The sequence below is a fragment of the Rhamphochromis sp. 'chilingali' genome, assembly GCF_963969265.1.
Source record: "Rhamphochromis sp. 'chilingali' genome assembly, chromosome: 14".
In the NCBI taxonomy this organism is placed as follows: domain Eukaryota; kingdom Metazoa; phylum Chordata; class Actinopteri; order Cichliformes; family Cichlidae; genus Rhamphochromis; species Rhamphochromis sp. 'chilingali'.
Window position 1 is genome coordinate 16867188 of NC_137941.1, and position 22817 is coordinate 16890004.

At 40.4% G+C, this 22817-nt stretch overlaps 1 protein-coding gene across 1 annotated transcript; it reads left to right on the top strand.

The window, feature by feature from the left end:
• The first annotated feature begins 1414 nt into the window (after window positions 1-1414).
• Window positions 1415-20300, top strand: hat1 (histone acetyltransferase 1). Its single transcript, XM_080902346.1, has 11 exons — window positions 1415-1503; window positions 2876-2947; window positions 3079-3154; window positions 6713-6833; window positions 13437-13613; window positions 13763-13884; window positions 14476-14580; window positions 14948-15054; window positions 15600-15751; window positions 16671-16787; window positions 19549-20300. The coding sequence occupies exons 1-11, from the start codon at window positions 1497-1499 to the stop codon at window positions 19717-19719; spliced, it is 1227 nt and encodes a 408-aa protein (XP_080758472.1). The 5' UTR covers window positions 1415-1496; the 3' UTR covers window positions 19720-20300.
• The last annotated feature ends 2517 nt before the right edge of the window (window positions 20301-22817 follow it).

The following is a 22817-nucleotide window of genomic DNA, read 5'->3' on the forward strand; positions in this document are numbered from 1 at the left end:
ACAGTAGTCTAACCTAACCACTTTCTTTATTCTCACCAACTTCACTGTCCAAATATGTTGGACTTTTATCCAAAATGTGCTGTTTTCCCCACATTTGTATGACAGTAATCAGCTGTGCATGTGGTGTGAGATGATTTCCCCTCGGGCTTTCATTTTACTGGATTTTTTTTTATTTTTTGAAGAAGAAAGAAAATATGAAAATACACATTTAAGTTAAACACATTACTGCCTTGACTCAGTAAAAATGCCTTTAACTGGGTTTTTAAGTCCACTGGATTTTACTCTTATTTCACATGACAAGTATAACTCTGATAATACTTTCTTTTGTTTTTTTTCTTAGTCATAATACATTTAGATAGATATTTAGATGTTGAAACATCAACATCTAATTCTGTTTATATGTCATCACATAACACATCTGAACCACCTAAATTTCAGTATTAAGATTTGTGACTGATCTGAGTGGGAAATTGTATAGGTGAAAGTCAAAACTGTCTGGTCAATAAACCTCATTCTTGTCATTTTAATAATATTAGTATCATATCTTTGCCTCTTAGAGTAATGCAGCTTTAATATCATACTTAAATAATTGGAGTTAGTGATAATAAAGTTAGGCTACCTTCATTCATTATCATTATTTGCTAAATTTTAAAGATATGTGACATAACTACTTATCATTTGTATTTGTCCTGCATTTTTCTAAGGTACAATCATGTGAAAAAGAAAAGAATACCCCCATTATACAATAGCTTGTAGAAACAGCTACATAAGCAATAATTTTCTGGTAAAGGTAAATATGTGTATATCATGTGTGTTTAGTTTTAGCCAAATGGGGTGCTGTGCATTATGGCCAAATATCTTATGTTTAACATTTTACACACTATCTGAGGCCTGTACAGTCTGAGATGGAACTCTTGGGTTTTCTGCAGTTTTCCTGAGCATTGCAAAGCCTGAAATTGGTTTGAATTTAATAGAATGTCCACTCCTGGGAAATGAGTTAACACACACATGAATGCTCCAGTCCAGCAAAATGCCAAAAGTTCTATTTTTTATAGGGATGGACACACTTGTTGATCAAGTTCATCAAGTGTTTATGAAAAAAAGGGCTATGAGAAATTACAATACGGTGTAGCATGTTAATAGCTAAAAAACAGAAAAGTGTTCCTTTAAGAAAAAAAGAAAAAACAGATAATCACTTTGATGAAACGATGAACGTATCTCAGTTCAGTGTTTTGTTTTTTATTTGGCGTGTAACGACGTAATCGTAACTTTTTTAACTTTTAGTTTAATCCTGTTTTTAGATATTCTGTTTTAAATCTTGTTGATATTTTGTGAAAGAAAAACTTTAAATGCTTTAATTTCTTTTACACTTTACTAAAAAAAAAAAAAAAAAAAAATCCACATCCTGTTGTCACGGAAACACGCTTACCCGGAAGTCCTACTAATTCCGCGGGTCTTTTGGGACAGCACTGCTACGTACAACACAGTGTGCAGAAATGGCGGGTAAGGTCGCTAATCGTTTTAAGGTTGGGTTTCCTTGTCTTTGTTTTAATGCTGTTCACTGTCAGGTGGACTTCAGTGCTGCTTTAAGCTCGCTGGAGTTGTAAACCAGCTCGCGATGTCTTCGAAAACACAACGTTAGATTTCGGAGGCAGCAGCTGGCCTGTTTGCTAACGTTAGCACCCCGTTATCAAGCTGATAATGTTTGTATGCTTCTGTAAGGCTTTGATTTCAGGTTGAATATAGGCTTTGAATAGAGGGATGATGCGCATGTAATGTTAGTTTAGACCATTTTATGTAACGTGGAGTAGCTGACCAAGTGTTTATATTCTGTTTGCGTGCCTTTATATAACATCTTGACACATATTTTGAACTAAGAGGCTGGCATGCTTATTTGATAGGACCACACTAGTAGCTCATCCGGTCAGAGCACAGGATCTACAGTTTTACATCGTGGTAAATCTCTGTTTGTCCATGGGTTGCACAGCTATAGTCCAGTTAGGTATAAGTCGGGCTTGAGGCAGAGTTTAAAAGAGCTGTTGATGTTTGCAACAATAGGGTTCTTGGTGGCAGGTGAGGTTGTTCACATCATCAGTCATAAGCTGGAGCAGTGACTCTCTAATGGCCAGCCTCATTCTGCCGACTAGACATTATTGTAACTGCAAAAGTAATAATGAAATTTAAATTTACTACATTATTACACATCAGTGGCCCTTGTGGAAAGTGGCGAGGAGCTAAAACCTGTCACTTTTTATTTCCCTCTTGATAAACTGAGCAAACTCTGTTTGCAGTAGTGACCCACAGGTTGAGAAATTAGGACAGGCAGAAGTCCCTGCTGACTATGATGTTTGCAGATGACATTATGATCCGTAGTGAGAGTAGGGAGCAGGTGGAGGAGAGGCTGGAGGTGTTCTGTGGAGAAAAGAGGAATGAAAGTCAGTGGAAGCAAATCAGAATACGTGTGTGTGTACGTGAATAAGAGTTAGATGGATTGGAAGGAGTGGCGGTCATGAAGGTGGATGTTTAAATACTTGCGATGAACTCCGTGAAGGAAGAGATTGTACGAGAGAGGTGGAGATGAGTGTTTGGGGTGATTGTGGCAGGAGGAAGTTGGAGAGGCTGAGATGGTTTGGACATGTGCAGAGGCGGGATAGTAGATACATTGGACAAAGGATGTTGAAGATGGAGCTGCCTGGCAAGGAGATAAAGAGGAAGACCTCAAAGTAGATTGATGGATGTACTGAAGGAGGACATGCAGTGGATTTGTGTGACAGAGTTGGTGTGATGTGATGAGGTGGAGTCAGATGATCAGCTGTATTCTCAGGGTGAAATGGAACAATTGTTAACATACTTTGTTTCCTCTGTGTTGCCCCAGATGTAAACACCATGGAAAAGAAACTGGCTGAGTACAAGTGTGACACCAATGAAGCTATATCCTTGAAGCTGGGTAGGTTTTGTTTTTTCTTCATTTCCCATGTTGTGTTAATGAATAAATGCGTGTATACATTTCCAACATTTTGTGGTACATTTTCCTAATTTCACACTTTAATTGAACATGTTTTTTTCCCCTTCACTCAGTTCGCTTTCCAGAGGATGTTGACGACGACAGCACCACATTCCACCCCGAGTACAGCCACCAAGTCTTTGGAGACGAGTGAGTATTTCTAATGATACAAACATAATGTTATCAGGTTTAAAAAATGCAGTTTTTTCTATGCATAAAAACAAAATTAGACAGACACCTTAATGGTAGTTACTAAGTCTGTTCAAATCCAGCTCTCAGGCCCTCTTATCACTCAGGTGTTATGTCAGTTTACAGTTTAGTAAAATAAAACTACAGGGCTCAATACTTGTAGCAGTGTGACTATAAATTTTGTTTTTCACTATACATTTCCCTTGGCTTGTCTTTCTTTGGCTATAAAGTCTAGCGTTCCTTTTGGGTTCCTGCGTTGACTTTATAAAGATGTATTGAAGACATTAACAGTAATTGGCCTCCTTAAGAAAACATATTCATGAATCTTTAATTAAGACGCAGTAAACAGTCAATACATGAGCTGACTGGTAGTGGTTACTGTCTGTTTACATTTTGTGATTTAAGCAATAATTATAAGTGGCATGAATTTGGAGATTAATCTTGCAAATGCAGTAATATGAGGAGGAAATTATGGATGATTTTAGGCCAACAAGTTCATTTAATAACAGCACCCAAATTAAACTCACCTTCAACATCTTTTGAACAAGTAATTCTTTCACAGAAGTTATTGGTGATATAATGACTTGTAACTGTTTACTGCTGTTTGAGCTGAATGGTGGCTGGTTGATCTCTGACACAGAGTCTGCAAGAAATCAGCAAATTTTTAGATGTATAATAAGCATGATGCTGGAGTTCTGAAGCTGATGATGATACAAGTTTTTTTTAGGGAGTCCAAAATTCAGATACTGTGCTACATATGATCAGTGATTTCTGGTGTTCTCTTGCTAATGCTGCGCAGCGCTGGACTGTGAGCACAGGTCCTACCAAAGAACGTTAGGACGTCTTGTCACCGTCCCAGATTCTGACACTTTGTTCTGCTGCATGCAAAGGAGCAGATAACAGTCTCTTCTACAGCCCGTACCAGCTCTGCTCTTGTAGCAGCCTGTCTCCTCCACTTATGCATGGATGTGCCATCCTGGTGAAGTTGAACTGCTTCTGTAACATGAGTGGAATGCCGGTACCATCTCATGCTACCAGTAGTGACAGGGACACCAGGAAAAAGCAAAACTAGAGATAAATCGAACAGGTTGGCTTAGAAAAGAGTGGCGGTTTTGTGGCCACCACCTGGAAAACCATTTCCCTTTTTGGGGGTTGTCTTCTTGTTGCCTCTCCAGTCCCTTCAGCTTGCACTGATTTAGGTGAAATGGAGTCACAATCATTTCTGCTTCATAACTGGACAGATCAGTCTCCCCGAAGTTTAACAGAGTTTGTTTTATATTGTGATTAAGTGTTCCTATAATATTTTTTGAGCAGTGTAAACTGGCTGCCTCCCTAGAATTGATTTGTTCAAAGCTCTGCAAGCTGCGGCAAGATTAGATCTACTAAAACTTTATCCCAGTTTATTTAAAACTGACACACTTTGATGTTGTGCTTCTAGAAGTCATAATAACTTTGCCTTTTAACCATTTTTCAAAGTAAATATTTTTACAAGAGTCATATCGCATGCTTGTCTCTTAGTCTGACTGGAAGCAAACACAGGGGTGGCCTAAAGCAAATCACAGCTCGTGGTAGTTGAGAGACATTGTTCGTCTGGGACAAGCCACCAATCAATCACAAAGCATAATGACAGAAAACAATTAAAGCTTGTATTCACACCAATGGGCATTTTTTATTTGCTAGTTAACCCAGCACTTATGGAAGAAGCTGGTGTGCCTGAGGAAACCCGTGCAAGCAGAGGGAGAATACACAAAATCCACACAGACAGGCCTCAACCAGTAGTGGGTCTGAATCCAGGACATTGTTGCAGAGAGGCAGCAAAACACCAGATAACAAAGTTGCAAGTTTATAACCCTGCTAAACATTAGGATCAGTGTCTACATCATGACTGTCTACATCCAAAATTCAGGAAAGGGAACAGTTTCAGAAGTACAGCAGAGCAAAACCAGTGTTAAGAACTGGATCCATCCATCTGCTTGTTCATGGTTGTGCGAGTGGTTCTGTTGCAGAAGAAATGGATCTGATCTACAACTTCACTACTGCTGCTAGTTTGACAGCAGCTCAGGAGATGTTATTGGACTAAGGCATTTCACAGATGGTGATAAGTTTCGGAGCATCAGACTTCACATGCTGCACTAAAATATACCTCTTTCCATATATACTTTAAAAGACTGAGCCATAAAAGTGGCAGTAAACTTTACCAGACATCCAGTCTTACATGCTGTATGTATTAATCAATATCAAAGTGGGCTACTTTTATGATGATTAATTTGCAAAAACACTGCAAGACTCAGAGGGCCCTGCGTATTTTTATGGACATGCCAATTCAAAGTCAGCCTGTATATACATCCACGTCACAGTGGTTCTCCTTTGTTGATAATAAGAATGATAAATAGTTCAGTCATTTCAGAAATGCAACAAAGCATGCTATTAGTGATGTTAAATGTTATGACAATGCAAAAATGAAGTACCAATTAATCATAAATGGCCCACTGCAGAGTCGTCACATAGCTAAAGATTTGAATCATTTTCACCTATTAGTAATGTTGATAGGCTAATTTATTTTAAAGCCTCTGGCATCTTCATTATAAGACTCAAATGTGTCTCCATACAGTTGTAATAGTAAAGGTCCTGAGCCTTGCACATTTTCTTTGCCCCTGTCAGGGTTTATGAAGTGTGATTCGGTCTGATAAGTGGCCCCTGGAGTGCATGAGTTACTCCACATTTAAACTGCCCACACCAGTGGTTTGATTAAGGATTTTTACTTGCATTTTAAGGTAACACATCCCCACCCACCCTAGTTTTAGTCAGTTAACTGATTTTATTAATGACTAGCAGAAAACTTTGCTGTTGCGTCACTGACAGAAAGTTTTAAAAATAATATACGTGATCTTTTTATGTGATTCTTCCTGATGGACAGCACACAGTGATGTTTCCAGTGTCGGATTCACAGAAAGGAACATAATGTGCGAACATAAATGATAATTGGTCTTGCATGTTATTGTAGAGCTGCGAAATTACTGTAATGTGATGCACAAAAGAGGCACTGAACCGGAGCAACACTGCATTATTGGCAGTGACACCTGTGTCGGCGCATAGACTTACAGTAGCACGTCGTTAACGTTTCTAAATTGCATTTCCAAATTAGTCAAAACTAGGATTGGTTATTTTTGCACTTGCTGCAATCAGCTCAAAGGGAACTCTGTAATTGGGGCATTAATTATTTCGGCAAGCGTAATTGCTAGTAAACCTTAATCACAGTTGCATAATGATGAATCTATTTTGTCATAAACTGCCAGTGATATAACGATGAACGAAACAATGCAGCACAGCGAAATAAGTGACCTGTGATAAGCATTTATTATAAACTCCAGGTGTATATTTGTTTTTATGTAATGGGAATAATTGATGTTCGTTATTGTCCCTCTGAACATTACACAAAGCAGTCCTTTTTACAAATCACTGCCCGACTTTTTGTAATCTTGTATGGATTTTTAGTAATTTCAGTCACTTTCTGTGCAGTGAGGTTGCTTTTGGCTACAAAGGTCTTCAGATTCAGCTCTTCTACGCCGCGGGGAACCTGAGTACCCTCTTCAAAGTGAAATATACCTCAAAAGTCACAGAGACGTTCGACTGTGTGGAGGTAAGTCATTTCTTTATGCCGTTCTTTTATCATACTTGCATCAGCCTCTTTGTTGTGTTATCGTGGGGACAATAGACAATAGATACCTGTGTTCTGCTCACTGTTTATCACAATCAGAGGCCGCCAGTATAGACATAAACATAAAAATAATACTTGAATATGAAGAAAAGATGACAAAACTTTGCCTCCTGCTGAAAAGTAGTGTTTTTCTTTCCAAAAACTGCTCTATTGTGCTTTTAATAATTATGTAAAACACAGTCTAGCCCGAGAGTGGATTTTTCACTTAGTCATTTATTGTGTAAGTGTTGTTGAGTCATGACGCCTGCATCAACACAGTCTTGCTTTATTTAAAAAAAAAAATTTTGTTACAAAGTTTCTACATGCTAAATACCAGCTGCTAAAAGTTTGAATTTCATTCATCAGGTGGTAGATAATCAGTGAGAAACTCGTGTTACCCTGTGTCTGCGTAAGAATATGCTTGTCTGGGACAACTGTGTGAGTGGAGTCCAGTCATACCGATGTAATACACAGCACTGTAAACAAACATGCCACAACATCTAGTAACAATTAACCAGAGATGTTTTTAATGTCCAAATCAAGTCAGCTCAGTGTACTGATCCAAAACTTTGGGGGGGGGGGGGTACTAAACGCTATGTTCAGCTTAATCCAGCTCAAGTGAAACAATTCCTTGATAAAGATGCACTTCGTACTCTGTACTGTACCCTGGTTCTTCCATATCTTACATATTGTGTGGAAGTGTGGGGAAATACATATAAAAATACAACTAATCCATTAGTCACAGTACAGAAACGAGCACTGCGTATTATTCACAAGGCTGGTTATCTAGATCATACTCACAAATTCTTTCTTCAGGCAAAGTTACTTAAATTTCAGGATCTGGTTAATTACAATACATCCATAATTTTTTATAAAGCTTTTACTAAACTTTTACCGGCAAATTTACAAACTAGATTTGAAATTCGAGAAAAGGTTTATAATGTGAGAGGCTTTGGAGAATTCAAATTACCCAGAACTCGAACAACCCGTAAAGGCTTTTGCGTGTCTGTATGTGGTGTGAAAATCTGGAACAGTCTGAGTTTACAATTGAAACAATGCAAAAATATTCATAGATTTAAATTTCTCTACAAACAGTTGGTCTGGTCACAGTATACTCAATGATGGGTTTTAGTGTGCTCTGTAATGTCTGTCCTCTTACCATTGCTGGTATGGATTCCAAAATAAAAAAATAAATAAATAAAGTGTGCGTATGTATGTACATATATGTACTTGTGTGTGTAGATATATATGTATGTATATGTATGTGTGTTTGTTACTTGTAGTTATTACTGCCTGTTACCTGTGGTAATGCAATTTATAATTTATATATTCTGTATTCAGTTATGAAGGCTCTAATTGTTGGTTGCGAGCTGCCGCTTAGATGCTTGTATCTGCCCGGGGCTGTTGATGGGTCTGTATGCAATGATGGGCGTAGCTGCGGGAAGTTTATTGTTTTTTTTGTTGATGAGTGAGTATAGGGGTGGGATTTAATAAGTTTTCTTCGTCCCACTCCTTTTTCAGGCAATTTTTGTTTTTTGTTTTGTGTATTTTATGTTCAATATAGGTATTTGTTGTGCCTGAAAATGAATAAATAAATGAATGAAATGAAATGAAGTGTACAAACAAGCCGACTGAGCTAATGGAAGTCTAGTGCGGAGGTGATAAATGTCTTTCTCTCTCTCTCTCTCACACACACACACACACACACACACACACACACACACACACACACACACACACACACACACACACACAATTTTGTCACTGAATTAAAAGCAAGGTGGAAATGTTCAGGAGAGACGAGGTCCAATCACAACTAATTGAATTGTGTGGAAAGGCAGGACAAGTTTGGAATTGATCCAATCAGAAGTAATCTTGCCAATCTTATCCGTTTTCTAAACTTTGAACAAGGCCTGAAACTGGCTCTCAACCCCCTACTTGCTCTCTTTGGTACAGTGGGTGAGGATGATAAGTATGTTGCCGGCGCACAATGTCGGGTGCTGTCCTTTGGTTCCCTCCTGGCTAGGTGTGCCATTTTGATGAGGTGGAAGGCCACTGCCCCGCCCACCCATGTTCAGTGGCTTGCTGATCTTATGTCGTGTCTCAGTCTTGAAAAGATCCACTGCTCCATCCAGAACCAAAAGGGCACATATGATAAAATCTGGGGTCTTCTTCTGTCAAACTTCTCTAACCTTGAATTTAAGGATGTTCCTGCTGACTAACAGATTTGCTTATTCCGTAGAGGTCTGATGTGTGTCTGTGTTAATGGGAATGTGAAGCTCAGTGATGTTGCAGCTAACTTCTGTGTGGTTTGTAATGAAAGGTCTTGTTAGTATCAATCACCCCTTCCGGGTTGTGGTGTTTTGTTAACTTTTCTTTTGCCTATGCTCTAACGTGAGAAGTTCTGCTCTCTATTCAATGTAACCAGTTTTTGCGTTTCCATTCTTTTTCCTTTTTGTAAACTGTATACACAATCACTCAACAAAAACACTTTGAGTCGAAGTAATCTTGTGCAGTAAGGTTTGATGTGCACATTTGATTTCCCCCATACAAACAGGGTGGGTACTGCTACCTCCCATGCTCCCTGTTTCATGGAAGCACGACACAATGTCAACACCCGGGAGGAGGAGAGTAGACATATGGAAATGTTTTGCATTTGATGTCACCTACAATAAGAATCTTCATAAACCATGTGGCTCAATTGTTGTTGATTTAGTCCGCTATAATCTTACACTCATCTAAATCGAGACTAAAAGTAGAACAGCTTAGGTAACTAAAATTTGACTAAAACAAAATCAAAGTTTGCTGTTAAAATTAACACTGTATACCGTTTGAATCGGTCCGGTTCGTTTGGGTGGATGTGAACACGCTAACGCGGTAATCACACTTTAGCATGTTGGGTGGGTGTGGTACAAAACTGCTTACAGCCTGAAAGGACAGTTTGTTCTGTCCTTTAACAGTAACAGTTACCTGATAAGACGCATTAGTTACATTTTATGCAAAAAAAATGTAAAAAGAAATAAAAGAAAAAGCCTCTGTGCGTTAGGCTTTCACTGGGTCACTTTATGACCAGCTAGGCTTGCAGTCCACTGATGGAAACTCTGATAATGATAAAGAGGAAGGTGTTGCTAGCCAGGCTGCCAGCCTGGGACATCGTGTCGAACAACAACTGTATTTTTATTTGAACAAAACTAGATGACGTCATCAAATTCAAACTGATTCTTTCAGTTCAATTTTTGAAAAGGATACACATTCGCAGTTTATTCATACAAGTTTATCATTTTTTGAAATAGCAAAAACAAATAGCTGAAACTGCAACTTCGTCTCGAAGTTAACTTTGATTTCACCTTCCTGTATTTAGATTCTAGTTTAATTTGTGATGCCTGCTTCCATCACACATAGTCTTAAATTTAAAGCTGTCTTACGAGCGTCTTAAAAGAGTCCTAAATTTCCTCTGTAAACAAACAAGTCAACTCAGCTCCTCTCTGAATCCACTTTGGTAAACAGTAGAAAACTGTGTAAAAGATCTGAAGCGCCTACGACGCATTTCTGTTAATCTGAGAAGGGGGGGAGACATGTATTGTATTTTTGACAGTAGTTTTGCGAATGTTAGATTCGATACCCCGTGTCACGTATAATTTGTGTGTTTTGAACTAACAGCAGGTGACGGGAAAAGCGTAAATGGAACAGGATTTTATTTTATTTGTCAAAACATATCAAAAAAACAGCTCAACATATCAAAGTATGGCACAAAAGATGTCCTTATTAATCTGAACTTTTTAACAAATCAGGCTGTAATTTTCATAGACCAACACGAGGCAGCTTCCCTGAGGCGTTTCCTCCCTAATTGTGCGATCGATTACACTTTAAGGGAAGCAGATAAACCTAAGGCGCTTTAACAGAGGGCCCTCGCAGCCTCTCCCGGAGGGGAGAGCGTGACATTATTCCAGTTAGAGATCTCCTGTTTTGTTAGACTAAATCTCATCACACCACGGTCCCCTGTGTGTCTGCGCTAATCCCACTCCTCCCTCTGAAGAGAATGGTTGTATAAGCGGGGGTCCAACACGAGGCATTGATTTTTAGAGCTTTCTGTAATGGAATCAGCAGGGGGAGTAATGTGACCCGGTTGGATGTATCGTACACGTATTTGTAGGAGTGAATTATTGCTCGAGTTATTGACAGTTGAGCTCCTTGAGGCCGAATGTGTGTAAACGTATCAAAAAAGGAGATGCTTGTTTTATCTAACGACGGCTGCTGATGACTTTATAGTTAATTTTAACTCTCGTCTGCTTAGTATGTAAAGTTTCCTGCCATTTCTTTTTCTTTTTCCCTTTTTTTTTTAATTGCCAGTCAGAGTTATTTACATATGAACAGCCAGTATTTGGACAAAAGCGGACAGTAAAGCGAAATGCTTGTCCTGGGTTCTCTTCTTCCTCTGAGACTTCACAAAAGGCCACTGGCAGCTTTGAATATTTCCTCACGCTGTCAAACATGCAAAATGAATACCAGAATTAGCAAGGGCCCCTACTGAGGTCAAATGATTCAACTGGGGGACATCTGTCTTGTCTGCAAGCAGCAGGGGGGCTTCGCTACTGGACAATGTGGCCTTCAACTGGTGGTAGTGGAAGTGCTGCTATAACTTAGTTTGGTGTGTCTGTGCATGCGGTGAAATTATAAATAACCTCATATGGAATATACAGACATGATTTCTTTCCTCTCAGGCAAATCCCCCCCCCCCCCCCCCCCCCCCCCCCCAAAAAAAAAGGCAACCAATTTACGTTTTTTAAAGGTAAAAGACAGCCATTACCTGTTTTTTAAAGCCGATATTCAGACGTGAAATGTGATGGCAGTGTGTGTGCCTCTACTTGGTGTTGACCCCTGAGTGTTCACCTTGTTAAGGGTTTGAGTGCAGCTGGTGTAGAGGCAGAGTGCGAGGGGAGCAGCAGAGTTCAGGCTGCATCTGAAGAGTGTTTGTCTCTGAGTGCGTGTGGACGGTCGGGGTGCGGTGCAGCTGGTGAGAAACGAGGGGAGGCTGAGATGGAGTTGATGCAGCTGCCACGCTGATACAAGACTGATCAAAACTCACCTTTCTCCCCGTTAAATCAGTCCAAACCCCCCCCCACACCCCCCACCCGCCATACTGCTGGACTTTTCCCAGAAGAAAAACAAATGTAGTACCAGATGTTTATTCCACGCAGGCTGGTAACTATAGGAAATTGCTGAATACCTCTAATAGTTTTATATTAGCCTCATAATCCACGTTAATGTGTAACACTTTGACTGTAAACAGAAAAATGACTGCAAATGTTCAGCGTGGCACGGCCTCAGGATTGGATTAAAGAGATGGAATAATGCCGACACAACAAATTAGGTGGTTTGTGCTCCCTTTGTGCTTCTTGTTAGAAATCAAAGACATTAACAAAGTGTTCTAAAGGAACATTATTAAGTTATATTCATGCCAAACTAAAGCATCTATTCTGGAAGGCTGTGCAATTTAGTGTCTAGTATGTAAGAGAGTGGCCAGCACAAAGAGACTTGTTTGTCCATGGCCTTTTAAGTGTGGTCCTTGTTCCCTAGAAATGTGGCCGAACAATTACAATGGCTAAGAGGCATTCAGCTGCAGGTGCATTACTTCCAGTTAGATATTAGCTGATGTCTGAAAGGGGGGAATTAGCAGTATGTTGTATTAGCCTTTTGTAGTGCATTTTGCTCAGACCTTCTTCATTTCCCAGTTTTCAATGCTGAGCAGCAAGGGTCTCTTTGCTGAAATAATGCCCATCACACATGTAAATGGTGTGAAAGGGCTGCTTAGCAAAGTGTTCTCATGTCAATCCTTGTGGAAATGGATACAATGCAAACATTACAGCTGAACTAACCACACGTTGCACTGAGTAAAAAGTCCAAGGGTAGGACCTCTTTGTCTCGGAGGCTCTTTGAAAACGCAGGGGCAAATTCATTTGATTGGGTTCACTTGGCAGGATTAGAGGAGAGGCCTCTATTATGGATGCCCAAAGGTTTGTTAAGTTGAGATCAATTCATAAGATTTTATTTCCCAGTGAGAAGCAGAAATGCGTTTATTGTGGCAACTTCATCACATATTCATGGTTTAACATAAGTAGTAAATGTACTGATTTAAGTGGGCTTTTCATCGTGGAGGGGCGGGAGGGAGGAGGGTGCTGCTGTGGTCTGCTCAGCTGACAGTTTTAATTGCCTAATGGTTTTCTTTTCATTGGCGCCAAACACGTATGCTCCCGGTTGGAGTTTGCGGGATATATTGCACTCTTTTTCAACGACAAAAATTACCACTCGGAAAAGTCCCCTAGGATCAAACTCGAAACCCTCGACGTGTTTGTAGACGTCAACTTTTTCCTGAAGTTTTATGATTATTCAGCTACATAAACGACACCACTCTGGTTTAGCGCCAATATATACATATATGTATAAATACGGGAAAGATGCAGAGATAGGCGAGATTAGGTGTTGAATCGCTAAATGTGTTCACCTTGTGTTTTATTGTTTTTGGGGTGTTTTTTTTTCTTTCTCCAGGCTGATGACGTCGAGGGGAAAATTCGGGAAATCATTCCTGCTGGGTTCACCTGCAACACCGATGACTTCATCTCACTGCTGGAGAAGGAGGCCAATTTCAAGCCCTTCGGCACCCTGCTTCACACGTACACGGTCCACAGCGAGGAGGCAGGAGAACTCACGTACCAGATTCACAAGGTGGGGGACCAAAAAAGTCATCAAAGCAAACCCGCAAAGCCTTTTAGGTTTTAAAATCAGCTTGCTTTTTCATCTGGCGGATAGTTTTGCATCACAGCGATGCAGATGAGATTTAAACCCTCTTATTTTCGCTGCATTCGCCCCCACAGGCTGAGGTTACCTGCCCGGGATTCCGGGAGTACCACGAGCGCTTGCAGACCTTCCTCATGTGGTTCATAGAGACTGCCAGTTTCATTGACGCAGACGACGATCGTTGGGACTTCTTTCTTGTGTGAGTGCCCTCCTTAATTGACATCAACCCCCCGCACACACACGCACGCACGCACACAGAGCTCTAGCCCGCAGCTTTTATTGTGTCATTGAAAAACAAAGCCCCCCTTTGAGGCGCTTGTGACCAATTACCATGCCAGTTTGATTATATTTCCCCCCGGTAGGAGAATTGTTGATCAGGCAAGAGCTTCCTTTGTGCCAGAAGGCCTTTTCAGATTTTTCAGGGGCAAGAGCTGAATTGAATACTGTTGTCTTTTGAAATACTGAACAATGTCTTAACAGTAAAAAGAGCCTCTGCCAGTGTTTTCTTTACCCTGGCACCTATTAATGGTTACAATGGGGAAAATGGGCTGAAGTGAGTTTGAGGAGCTCAGTCCGTCCTCCAACCTCTTCTCTTCCTCTAAGTTGCAGTACTCCAATTAAGTGCATAATGTATTCAGGTTGCAGCAGGTGTACCAATCGCGGCGCTGGCTGCTCCAACGTGCTGATGTCAGGGGGGTCAGGGGTGGGCACGGGAACAGAGAGGCTAAAATGGACACTGCATGGGAGTGTGCCTGTAATTGACCTGTTTTCCTTTGTGTTTTATCTGCAGATTTGAAAAGTACAATAAAGATGGGGAGACTCTCTACGCAACTGTTGGCTACATGACAGTTTATAATTACTACGTATACCCAGACAAAACCCGACCACGTGTAAGGTAATTGCCGGGGCAGCACGTGCCTTCCCATTCTTTTGTATGAGAAAGGAGTGGAAAATTATACATTTCTTTATCCTCTTCCCAAAGAGCCCAAATTACTGGCTTATATAGCCAACTATTCAACCAGATTTTGTTTCAGTACCAAACCAGGGTGATTTGTATCTGAAAACAACTTTATAGATAAGCTTTTGATTTGATTTGATTTGTTGCATTGATGGATCCGTGTATTATTTTCTGCTTTCAATCAAAGCGAATCTGCTCCTGCTGAGAAAAACAACAAATTCTGAAGAAACCTGTTTTCTTCTTGTTTTCTTTTCCTTTTTTTGGCATTTATATTTGTGTCTGTGTCTGACCTTTAACTAAACAGCCAAATGCTGATCCTGCCTCCGTTCCAAGGAGAAGGTCACGGAGCTCAGCTTCTGGAGGCAGTACACAGATTTTATTGCAGCTTGCCCAAAGTGCAAGACATCACAGGTGAGCATCTTACTTATTTTTATTTATTTATCCCCCCCCCCCCCTTTAAAACGCAATTACTATGTTGAAGAAGGTGGGATAAACATTTAATCTAAGATCCAGGCGTCACCCACGAACAGTTTAAACGATTTTTCTCTGCAGTTGGTGGATCCAGACGGTGAGTTAATTTGGAGGGCTGGCTCGTATACCAGAATGTGCTCTATTGAAACTAGTTGGATCGAAATAGATGCTTTGCATGGAGATGGAGGGTGAATACTAAAGAGGCATCCCAGCCTTTTCTTTTCAGAATGAAAACCTATTCAAGACAGAACTTAAAAGTTTAGCAGTGAATAGGAAGAAGGGTTCCTGCTAACAGTTCCTCTGGTTTTTTGCCATATTTCTACTTTGAAAAGTTCCAAGGTGTGAAGTATATTGTTGTTTCTTTCACTCCTCCTCTATCTTAACACACTGGGATTGAACCAGGCCATCTGTGTCAGGGGTGTTGAAAAATCAGATTAACACCATCAGCTCATTTGAGTCTTATTGTGGTTTTTGTCTGTTCACAGCTGAAGACCCCTCTGAGAACTATGTGAAGCTGAGAGACTACGTGCTGGTGAAGCTTTGTCAGGGCCTGCCATCCTTCGCTGTAGACAAGCTGCACCTCGGCTTCTCAGCTGACATGATCAAAGAGGCGCAAGACAAGCTGAAAATTAACAAGGTGCCGTATGAGGGTGCAGCTGTGATAGGTTTGCAAAATTGAGTTTTATTAGTGAGGAAGAAAAGGTTTGATGACCTTTGTTATGTTTATTACTTTTTTTAGAGCAGAGATCCAAAAAGATTTTATTTGTTGTTACCAGAGGTGTGGAAAAGTCTCTGAAAGCACAGAGTTTAGTGCCTTAGTCCTGCTATTCTCTGTTTCCTGCCATATATGCACTGTTACAATAATGGATGGGAAAAATATTAAAATAATGTGGTCAGCGTTGTACAAGTCATCACTTCAGACTGCACTAAATGCTCCGTTTCTGGGGGTTTTCTCTACTCTCAGATCTGTGTGGGAACACAGCAGCCTCAGACACATGCACAAACCTTCTATTTGCCAGTGGAAGCAAATCCGAAGACAGTTGCGTTAAAAAGAGGGAGGAGCTTAAAAGCGGCTGCGCCACAGTCCAGTATCAGATAAATATTCAATATGTTGAATAGGGCTCCAAACACAGACGCAGGCAGTTCATTTCAGTATCAAATACAAAAACTGAGATATGCTTTTTTTCTTTTCCGCTGTTAAATATGTGCACGGTTGCAAATGTTAGCAAATCAGTTTGCACGCTTTATTTACTTACTGAGAAATGACCTCCCAAAAATACATAAATACTGCCTATACTAGTATAGTATATAGCATAGTAGCAACTCATTTTGTTCCTTTGCTCTAAATGCTACTCAGTTCTCTGTTCTTTGATGCTGCTGCATATCATATCATATTTTTGTTTTTTCTGTTTTTTTCTTTTACAACCTGCCCGTAACTGCTTAGGACTTCCTGTAGCCATTCAGCTGGGAAGTGTGTTTGACTCCTGTTGAGGCGTAATGATTTATTTTGAAAGTAATTAAATGAAAATAATTATCTTGTTTTTTATTGTCTGCAGAAACATGCCAGGCGAGTTTATGAAATCCTACGCCTCAGAGCGACAGACATGAGCGATGAAGACAAAGCGAGAGAGTACCGCTTAGAGGTGAAGAAGAGGCTGTTCGGACCCTACAGGGTGAGGTTTTAATTTTCACAGCTTCGCCGTGGTGTACTTTACATGTCAGTGTGGAGCGGGTCCAAAAAAGTGCCTGCAAAGTGACATTCAAAGTGATTCCTCGGTGCATTCGAATAAATCTGAATGTCAACTTGTCTCTGCTGCTGTCAAACAGGAATCCAGTGTGCAGTCTTCCACCTTTTGTTAGCATAACATTATAGCTATTCAGTGTAGGAAGAAAAGTGGCCCGTGTACTGCACACACTTGATCAGCTTACAGCCCCGTATTGTCACTGTTTATTATGTTACCTTTTAAAACAGCAGAAAAATTGATCTTCAGTCCTGTGAAAATTGATAGAATACTAGTGCCGCATTGTTACAGCCACAATAGGGCGCACCAGGCGTCTGTGGTTTTGCTGCCGCTGGAGCTTTTTTCTATTCAGGCACATGTCATTAGTCGGGATTTGCATTTCTTTGAAGGAAATAATTTTCATGAAAGTGTGTTTAAAGCACTTTGTCAGAAAGCTGCTACTATTCAGAATTCACTCCTTTTCATTTGATTCTTATCAAATGGTTTCTTGATGGACTTTTTTTTTTGGAGGGGGGGGGGGGTTTGAGAGACTGAGCGAACAGAGTATCGAAAATGTCCGTTATTCTGCGTCTTGATTCTTGTCAGTGGGAAATGCTGTGTCTATGCACCAGAATAACTCCCTGCATCCTGTTTGGCTTGTGATATTTTATGTCCGATCTGCTCGCTGAGGCTTTGCATACTATCCATTAGAGACTTTGCTGTCATCAGGGCAACCGCATGTCTCAAAAAAGGCAGAATGTGACATGGAAAAGACCTATGCGGCGAAGTGGGAAGGAGGAATTCCTTGGGAGAGTGGCAACGAAGGATCTGGTGGCCAGATGCAGAGCCAGATTTTCCTTCCCTGAGGAGATTTTGCATGTAGTTAGCTGAATGGCAGAGCTGCTCTGTGAACGTGAAGGGGGATTTTGCATTTCTGCTCTTACCGCCAATTCCCCAGCGACTGTGTGTGCATGCACGTGTGTGCAGGCTTTTCACACAGCCGATTAGACTGCACAATGTAAGAGAAAATGCACAATAACACTTTTCAACACGACGTTACGGTGTGATAAACAAAAACTGTAGCCTTTAACAGGTGTGCTGATAACACAGATCCCCAAACACCGTGTACCCTTTGCCCAAGGGTGACTGAAAGCAGGTCATCTTCTTATTAGAAGGTTGGGTGTTGCTGCTCTAGTCTTCGTGCCAAAGGGGAAGAGAATTCCTCCTGATGCCTTCATCAGAAATCAGACTGTGTGTATAATGTTAGCTGGAAAGCACTTAGACATAGAAAAAAGTGCTTTTATTAAGGTGTGTGTGAACATGTGAACGACACACGTTGTATAAAGTCAAGTAGAAGAGCGGTGTATATATAAGAACCAGTCCATTTACCAATAAATACAGAAATAAAATAAATTACTAAATTGGAGTTTGGAGATGGGGAAGGCATCGTGTGTGTGGTCTGATTTATTATGTTTGATGCTGCGTTTGCAACGTGTCTGTCGCATGTTCATTATCTAATCTAACCACCCATGTCCAGAAATAGCAGCGATCAATTTCACTTCTTTTTCAAGTGTCAAGACATATAAATGATAATCACTGGTTATTAATTCTCTAGAGGTATAAAATAACCTAAAGTATATTTCTGTGTTGTATAGTATGTGTAACAGATCTTTAAACTTTAAAAGCTACTTAGCATTTAAGAGGTTGTTTTTTTTATTTTTGTTTTTTTTGTTTTTAATTTTCTTTTGAACGTTGTTTGCCTTTGTTAGACAGGACAGTTCAGAGAGTAAAGACAAAAAAAGGACCAGACCCCTGGAGTAAAGACTCTAGTCTATGCTTCACGGGTTTTGTATCAATCAGGTAAACCTACAGCAGAACCATCTCACCTAGAAGCAGGACCTCTTCTAGGTGAGATGGTTCAGGTGTATTTTACCTGTAGGCAGCCCCCGGGTAGATGAAGGACAGAAATTGGTAAAGCCCCCACAACTCGGACCCGCATAATTATGAGAAAATGGATTGATGGATCTCCATTGTTCACATTTTTGAGCTATTTAACGACTGTAAACTTCTGCCGTCGTCTTCTGTCATGAGGAGGATTTCAGACACTGTTTGATGGATTACTGTACACTAAGAACCCTTTATTAGAGAGTAACTCATTCTCTAACTTTCCAATAACGAGCCATGCAGTCAAAACCATGATGTTAAAGCCATTGAAAGAAGAATGTGTGTTACACAATAAAGACCGAATAAAGAGATGACTCCAAAGATGAGAGAGTAGCATATACAAAGACTTTAATGGAGGTTATTTTTCTGATATTTAATCAGTTTTTCATATAAAAAGACTCCAGTGCATTGAAGTTTAAGTCTTTTTTGGTATTGGAGGGTTAAAAAAAACCCTCAAATCTTTTCATAAACCAATTAAAAGAAAAATTATGCTAAGTAAACATTTTAAACTGATGACTTTCTGGCTGCAGTCTTTCTTCTCTATGCCAGACAGCAGCTTTAAACTCTTCCTCTATACAGAGTTTGTCTTTAATCAAAAACAAGACAAAAAAACTGCAACTACTATGCTGAAAAGACAAGAGAGCCTTCTTTAGGTGTTTATCCAACATGTGCTGAAGACACAGGAGAGCGTTTGAGCCAAAATTTGAAATCAGAAGAATTTGTATGCATGCGGCCTCAGCCACTGATTTATGTCATTTATTTTGTGCAGAAGAATCAGAGGGAGCTGGCGAAGATGAGGAAGTGCCTACGGCCAGAGGAGCTGGTGTCCCACATGAGTCAGATGGACACTCAGACACAGCACGAGGAGCTGGAGAAGAGTTACCAGGATGTTGTGGAGGACTACAGGAGAATCATTGAGAGGCTAGCATCACAGGCCTGATCTGACTGTGAGAGGCTCCTGACCTGGAGCGTACCCGCTCCCACATTACCACAGGCTTTTTGCAGCAGCCAAGAAGAAAACCTCTTGATGCAGCAAAAAAAGGAAAACAAATAAAGAAATCACTGTTTTAATTGAAGAGTGTCACAAATGTATAGTAGCTGGTGATAGGCTGTAGTAGAAAAGGGCCTTTCTGTTTCCCAGCTGGTGTTGATACAGTAGAGGTGAGTAGTGCAGCCCAAGGGCAGAGACTTCCTGTTTGCTTCATGTGTTTAAATCACAACGTTTGACATGAAATGACACGTAATATTTCACAGGTGATCAGAGGTACACTGTCCTGCAGAGAAACCCTGCTTCTTTTCCATCATAGACATTTTTTAAGAGCTTTTGTCAGAACAGTTCCCTGTGTGTGTGTGTGTGTGTGTGTGTGTGTGTGTGTGTGTGTGTGTGTGTGTGTGTGTGTGTGTGTGTGTGTGTGTGTGTGTTTTGAAGCACTTCATACTGAAAGTTAAAAAAGAAAAGTGTTTTTTGTATTTTTGGTGTGATTCTTGTCATTGAGAAGAAAATAAAATGGAGCAACTGAGTTTCTGTTTTTGGTCGTTAAGCTTTATTTGATATAATGATTTTCTGCTCAGAAATACAAATGTACTGTTTGAAATAAACAATTTAGCATAAAAATATTTTGAAAGCAAATTAAGAAGACAAATTAAAATGTGGTCTATAGCACTGTTAGTGCTGCAGGCTTTTTTTAAGATTATCAGGTTAGAATATGAATAGCACCAATAGGATTAGAACTACTTTATTTGGATTCAGTGTACTTCACCGATGTATTTACATTGTTCCTCCTGCTTTTTTACTCCACTTTGTTTTGGATGCAGTGATTGCACTTTGTACTCACTGGTCAACTGTGGCACAGGAAGTAGAGTGGTCTACTAATTAGAAGATCAGTGGTTTTATACGGGCTCCTCTGTATGTCAAAGTACACTCCCCCCCCCCCCCCCCCCCCACCTCATTGAGCCCGCCCCTCATTGAGCCTGGTTCTGCCTGAGGTTTCTTCCTGTTAAAGGGGAGTTTTTCCTTCCCACTATCGCCACATCCTCAGATGGGTCCTCTGATTGTTGGGGTTTTCTCTATATTATTGTAGGGTCTTTAACTTACAATATATGAATGAGTTACTGCAAGTACTTTAAATATATTTAGTAGAATCTATGTACTATTAAGCTACTTAAGTAGGATTTTAACATTTACTTAAGTAAAAACAATTCACCTATTTAAATAATAGGGTTTAAATATGTGCAAATTTGGGGCGTGGTCACTTTAACTAACAGGTGTAGCCGTATGCTAGGTGTCGCCTCTGCTAAGAGAAGAAACTGAGCTGGACCTTCTAAAGTGGTCTCGTGTTTTTAATTGTACTAACTGTGCTGCAGTTTTGGTGAGTAAAAGTCTAGTGATTTATTTACGTGTTAGTTACGAGATGTCGGTATCTAGTTAAGCTTGTTAGCATTAGCTGATAATTCAGTGCTCCACACTCCTGCCTTAACAAGATCATTTTTGGCTCCAAGCATCCAGATGGCTGATCTACAATGATTAGCCAAACCCGAATTGTTAGCCTATAATTATTAACCGTTCGTGATCCTTAGAATACAATGTTCTGCTTTAAAAACCCTAGATCCAGGCAAGTACAGAAGCACCCACCTAAGTCTTAAGCATTGCTGCAGACCAACACACCCACTACCACGGGGAAATGCCACTATCCTACAGCTGGGACCTCCCCTAACAGATAACTTGCCCTCCATCACTGTAACATAAGTGCCCATGCCCTAACCCACACATTGTTAGTCAGGTAGCTTTTGTTTTTGAAACATTTTCACTCTACTAGAATGGCTTTGCATGAACCGCTGATCAAAATAATGCATATTTATGTAATTTTGGACCTTGGTGCAGCCTCTGATGGAAACTTAATTTCTTCTGATCAGCTAACCCTGGCAAACGTTAGGTTTGCCGTGTGCCTGACCACATTAAGGATATCCCTTCTCTTTGATATCATGCAGATCCACAAGTAAATGGTAAATGGCCTGTATTTGTATAGCGCTTTACTAGTCCCAAAGGACCCAAAAGCGCTTTACACATTCAGTCATCCACCCATTCACACACTGGTGATGGCAAGCTACATTGTAGCCACAGCCACCCTGGGGCGCACTGACAGAGGCGAGGCTGCCGGATACTGGCGCCACCGGGCCCTCTGACCACCACCAGTAGGCAACGGGTGAAGTGTCTTGCCCAAGGACACAATGACCAAGACTGTCCAAGCCAAGGCTCAAACCGGCAACCTTCCGATTACAAGGCAAACCCCCAACTCTTGAGCCACGATCGCTCCGAGTAGAGAAAACGGCCTGACACGGAGCTTTTATAGCAGTGTGAACTGTGAAATCTGTGATATGATCCTCTGGCATATAACTCTAGGAAAGCACGAAGGTCTCCTCTAAGGATTGACAGAGACAGACTCCCACACTGTTTCCTCACTGTGTGTGTTTTCAAAGGCGTAATAATTGTATTTCACATCCTCAAGCAATTCCCAGTCTTCTGATTAATGCTCTGTTCTTCTTGGTTGCATTATTTAATTGCACTTATTTATTTTCAGCTTTGAAACTAAATAGAGGGGTGTATTCATCATTTTGTGTTATCATACCCCCCTTCATCATAATCTTATGCTCAGTAGTGATGCATTCTTGTTCTTGTAAAGCAGTTTCCACCTTATAAATATGTCATCAGTGGAACTTAGTAAGGAAAGTTAACAACAGCCTTTCTATATACTTGTGTAAAATCTGCAGTTTTTCCTCTCTAATGGCATATCATAGATCGCAACTTGCCTGATTAATTCATTTTCTCTTGTGTGTTGTTATCCGTGTAAGGGGGGGAGGGGATTTTTGACCAGGCACCCTCTCACAGCTAATGCAACTTCTGATTGGTGCTGATGTTGAGTGTTGAGACTAATGAGTATTATGCTTTTCAATTGAAAACCTTTGTGCCACTGTATTGCCCCCGCTTGTGCAGATCACTGTGATGAATACCCATCATACTTTAAAATACTTTAGCACATT

Coding starts and splice junctions, on each gene's coding strand:
- hat1 (XM_080902346.1), top strand. Junction 15,055..15,599: donor CAAAGTGCAAGACATCACAG/GTGAGCATCTTA, acceptor GTCTGTTCACAG/CTGAAGACCCCTCTGAGAAC. Junction 15,752..16,670: donor ACAAGCTGAAAATTAACAAG/GTGCCGTATGAG, acceptor TATTGTCTGCAG/AAACATGCCAGGCGAGTTTA.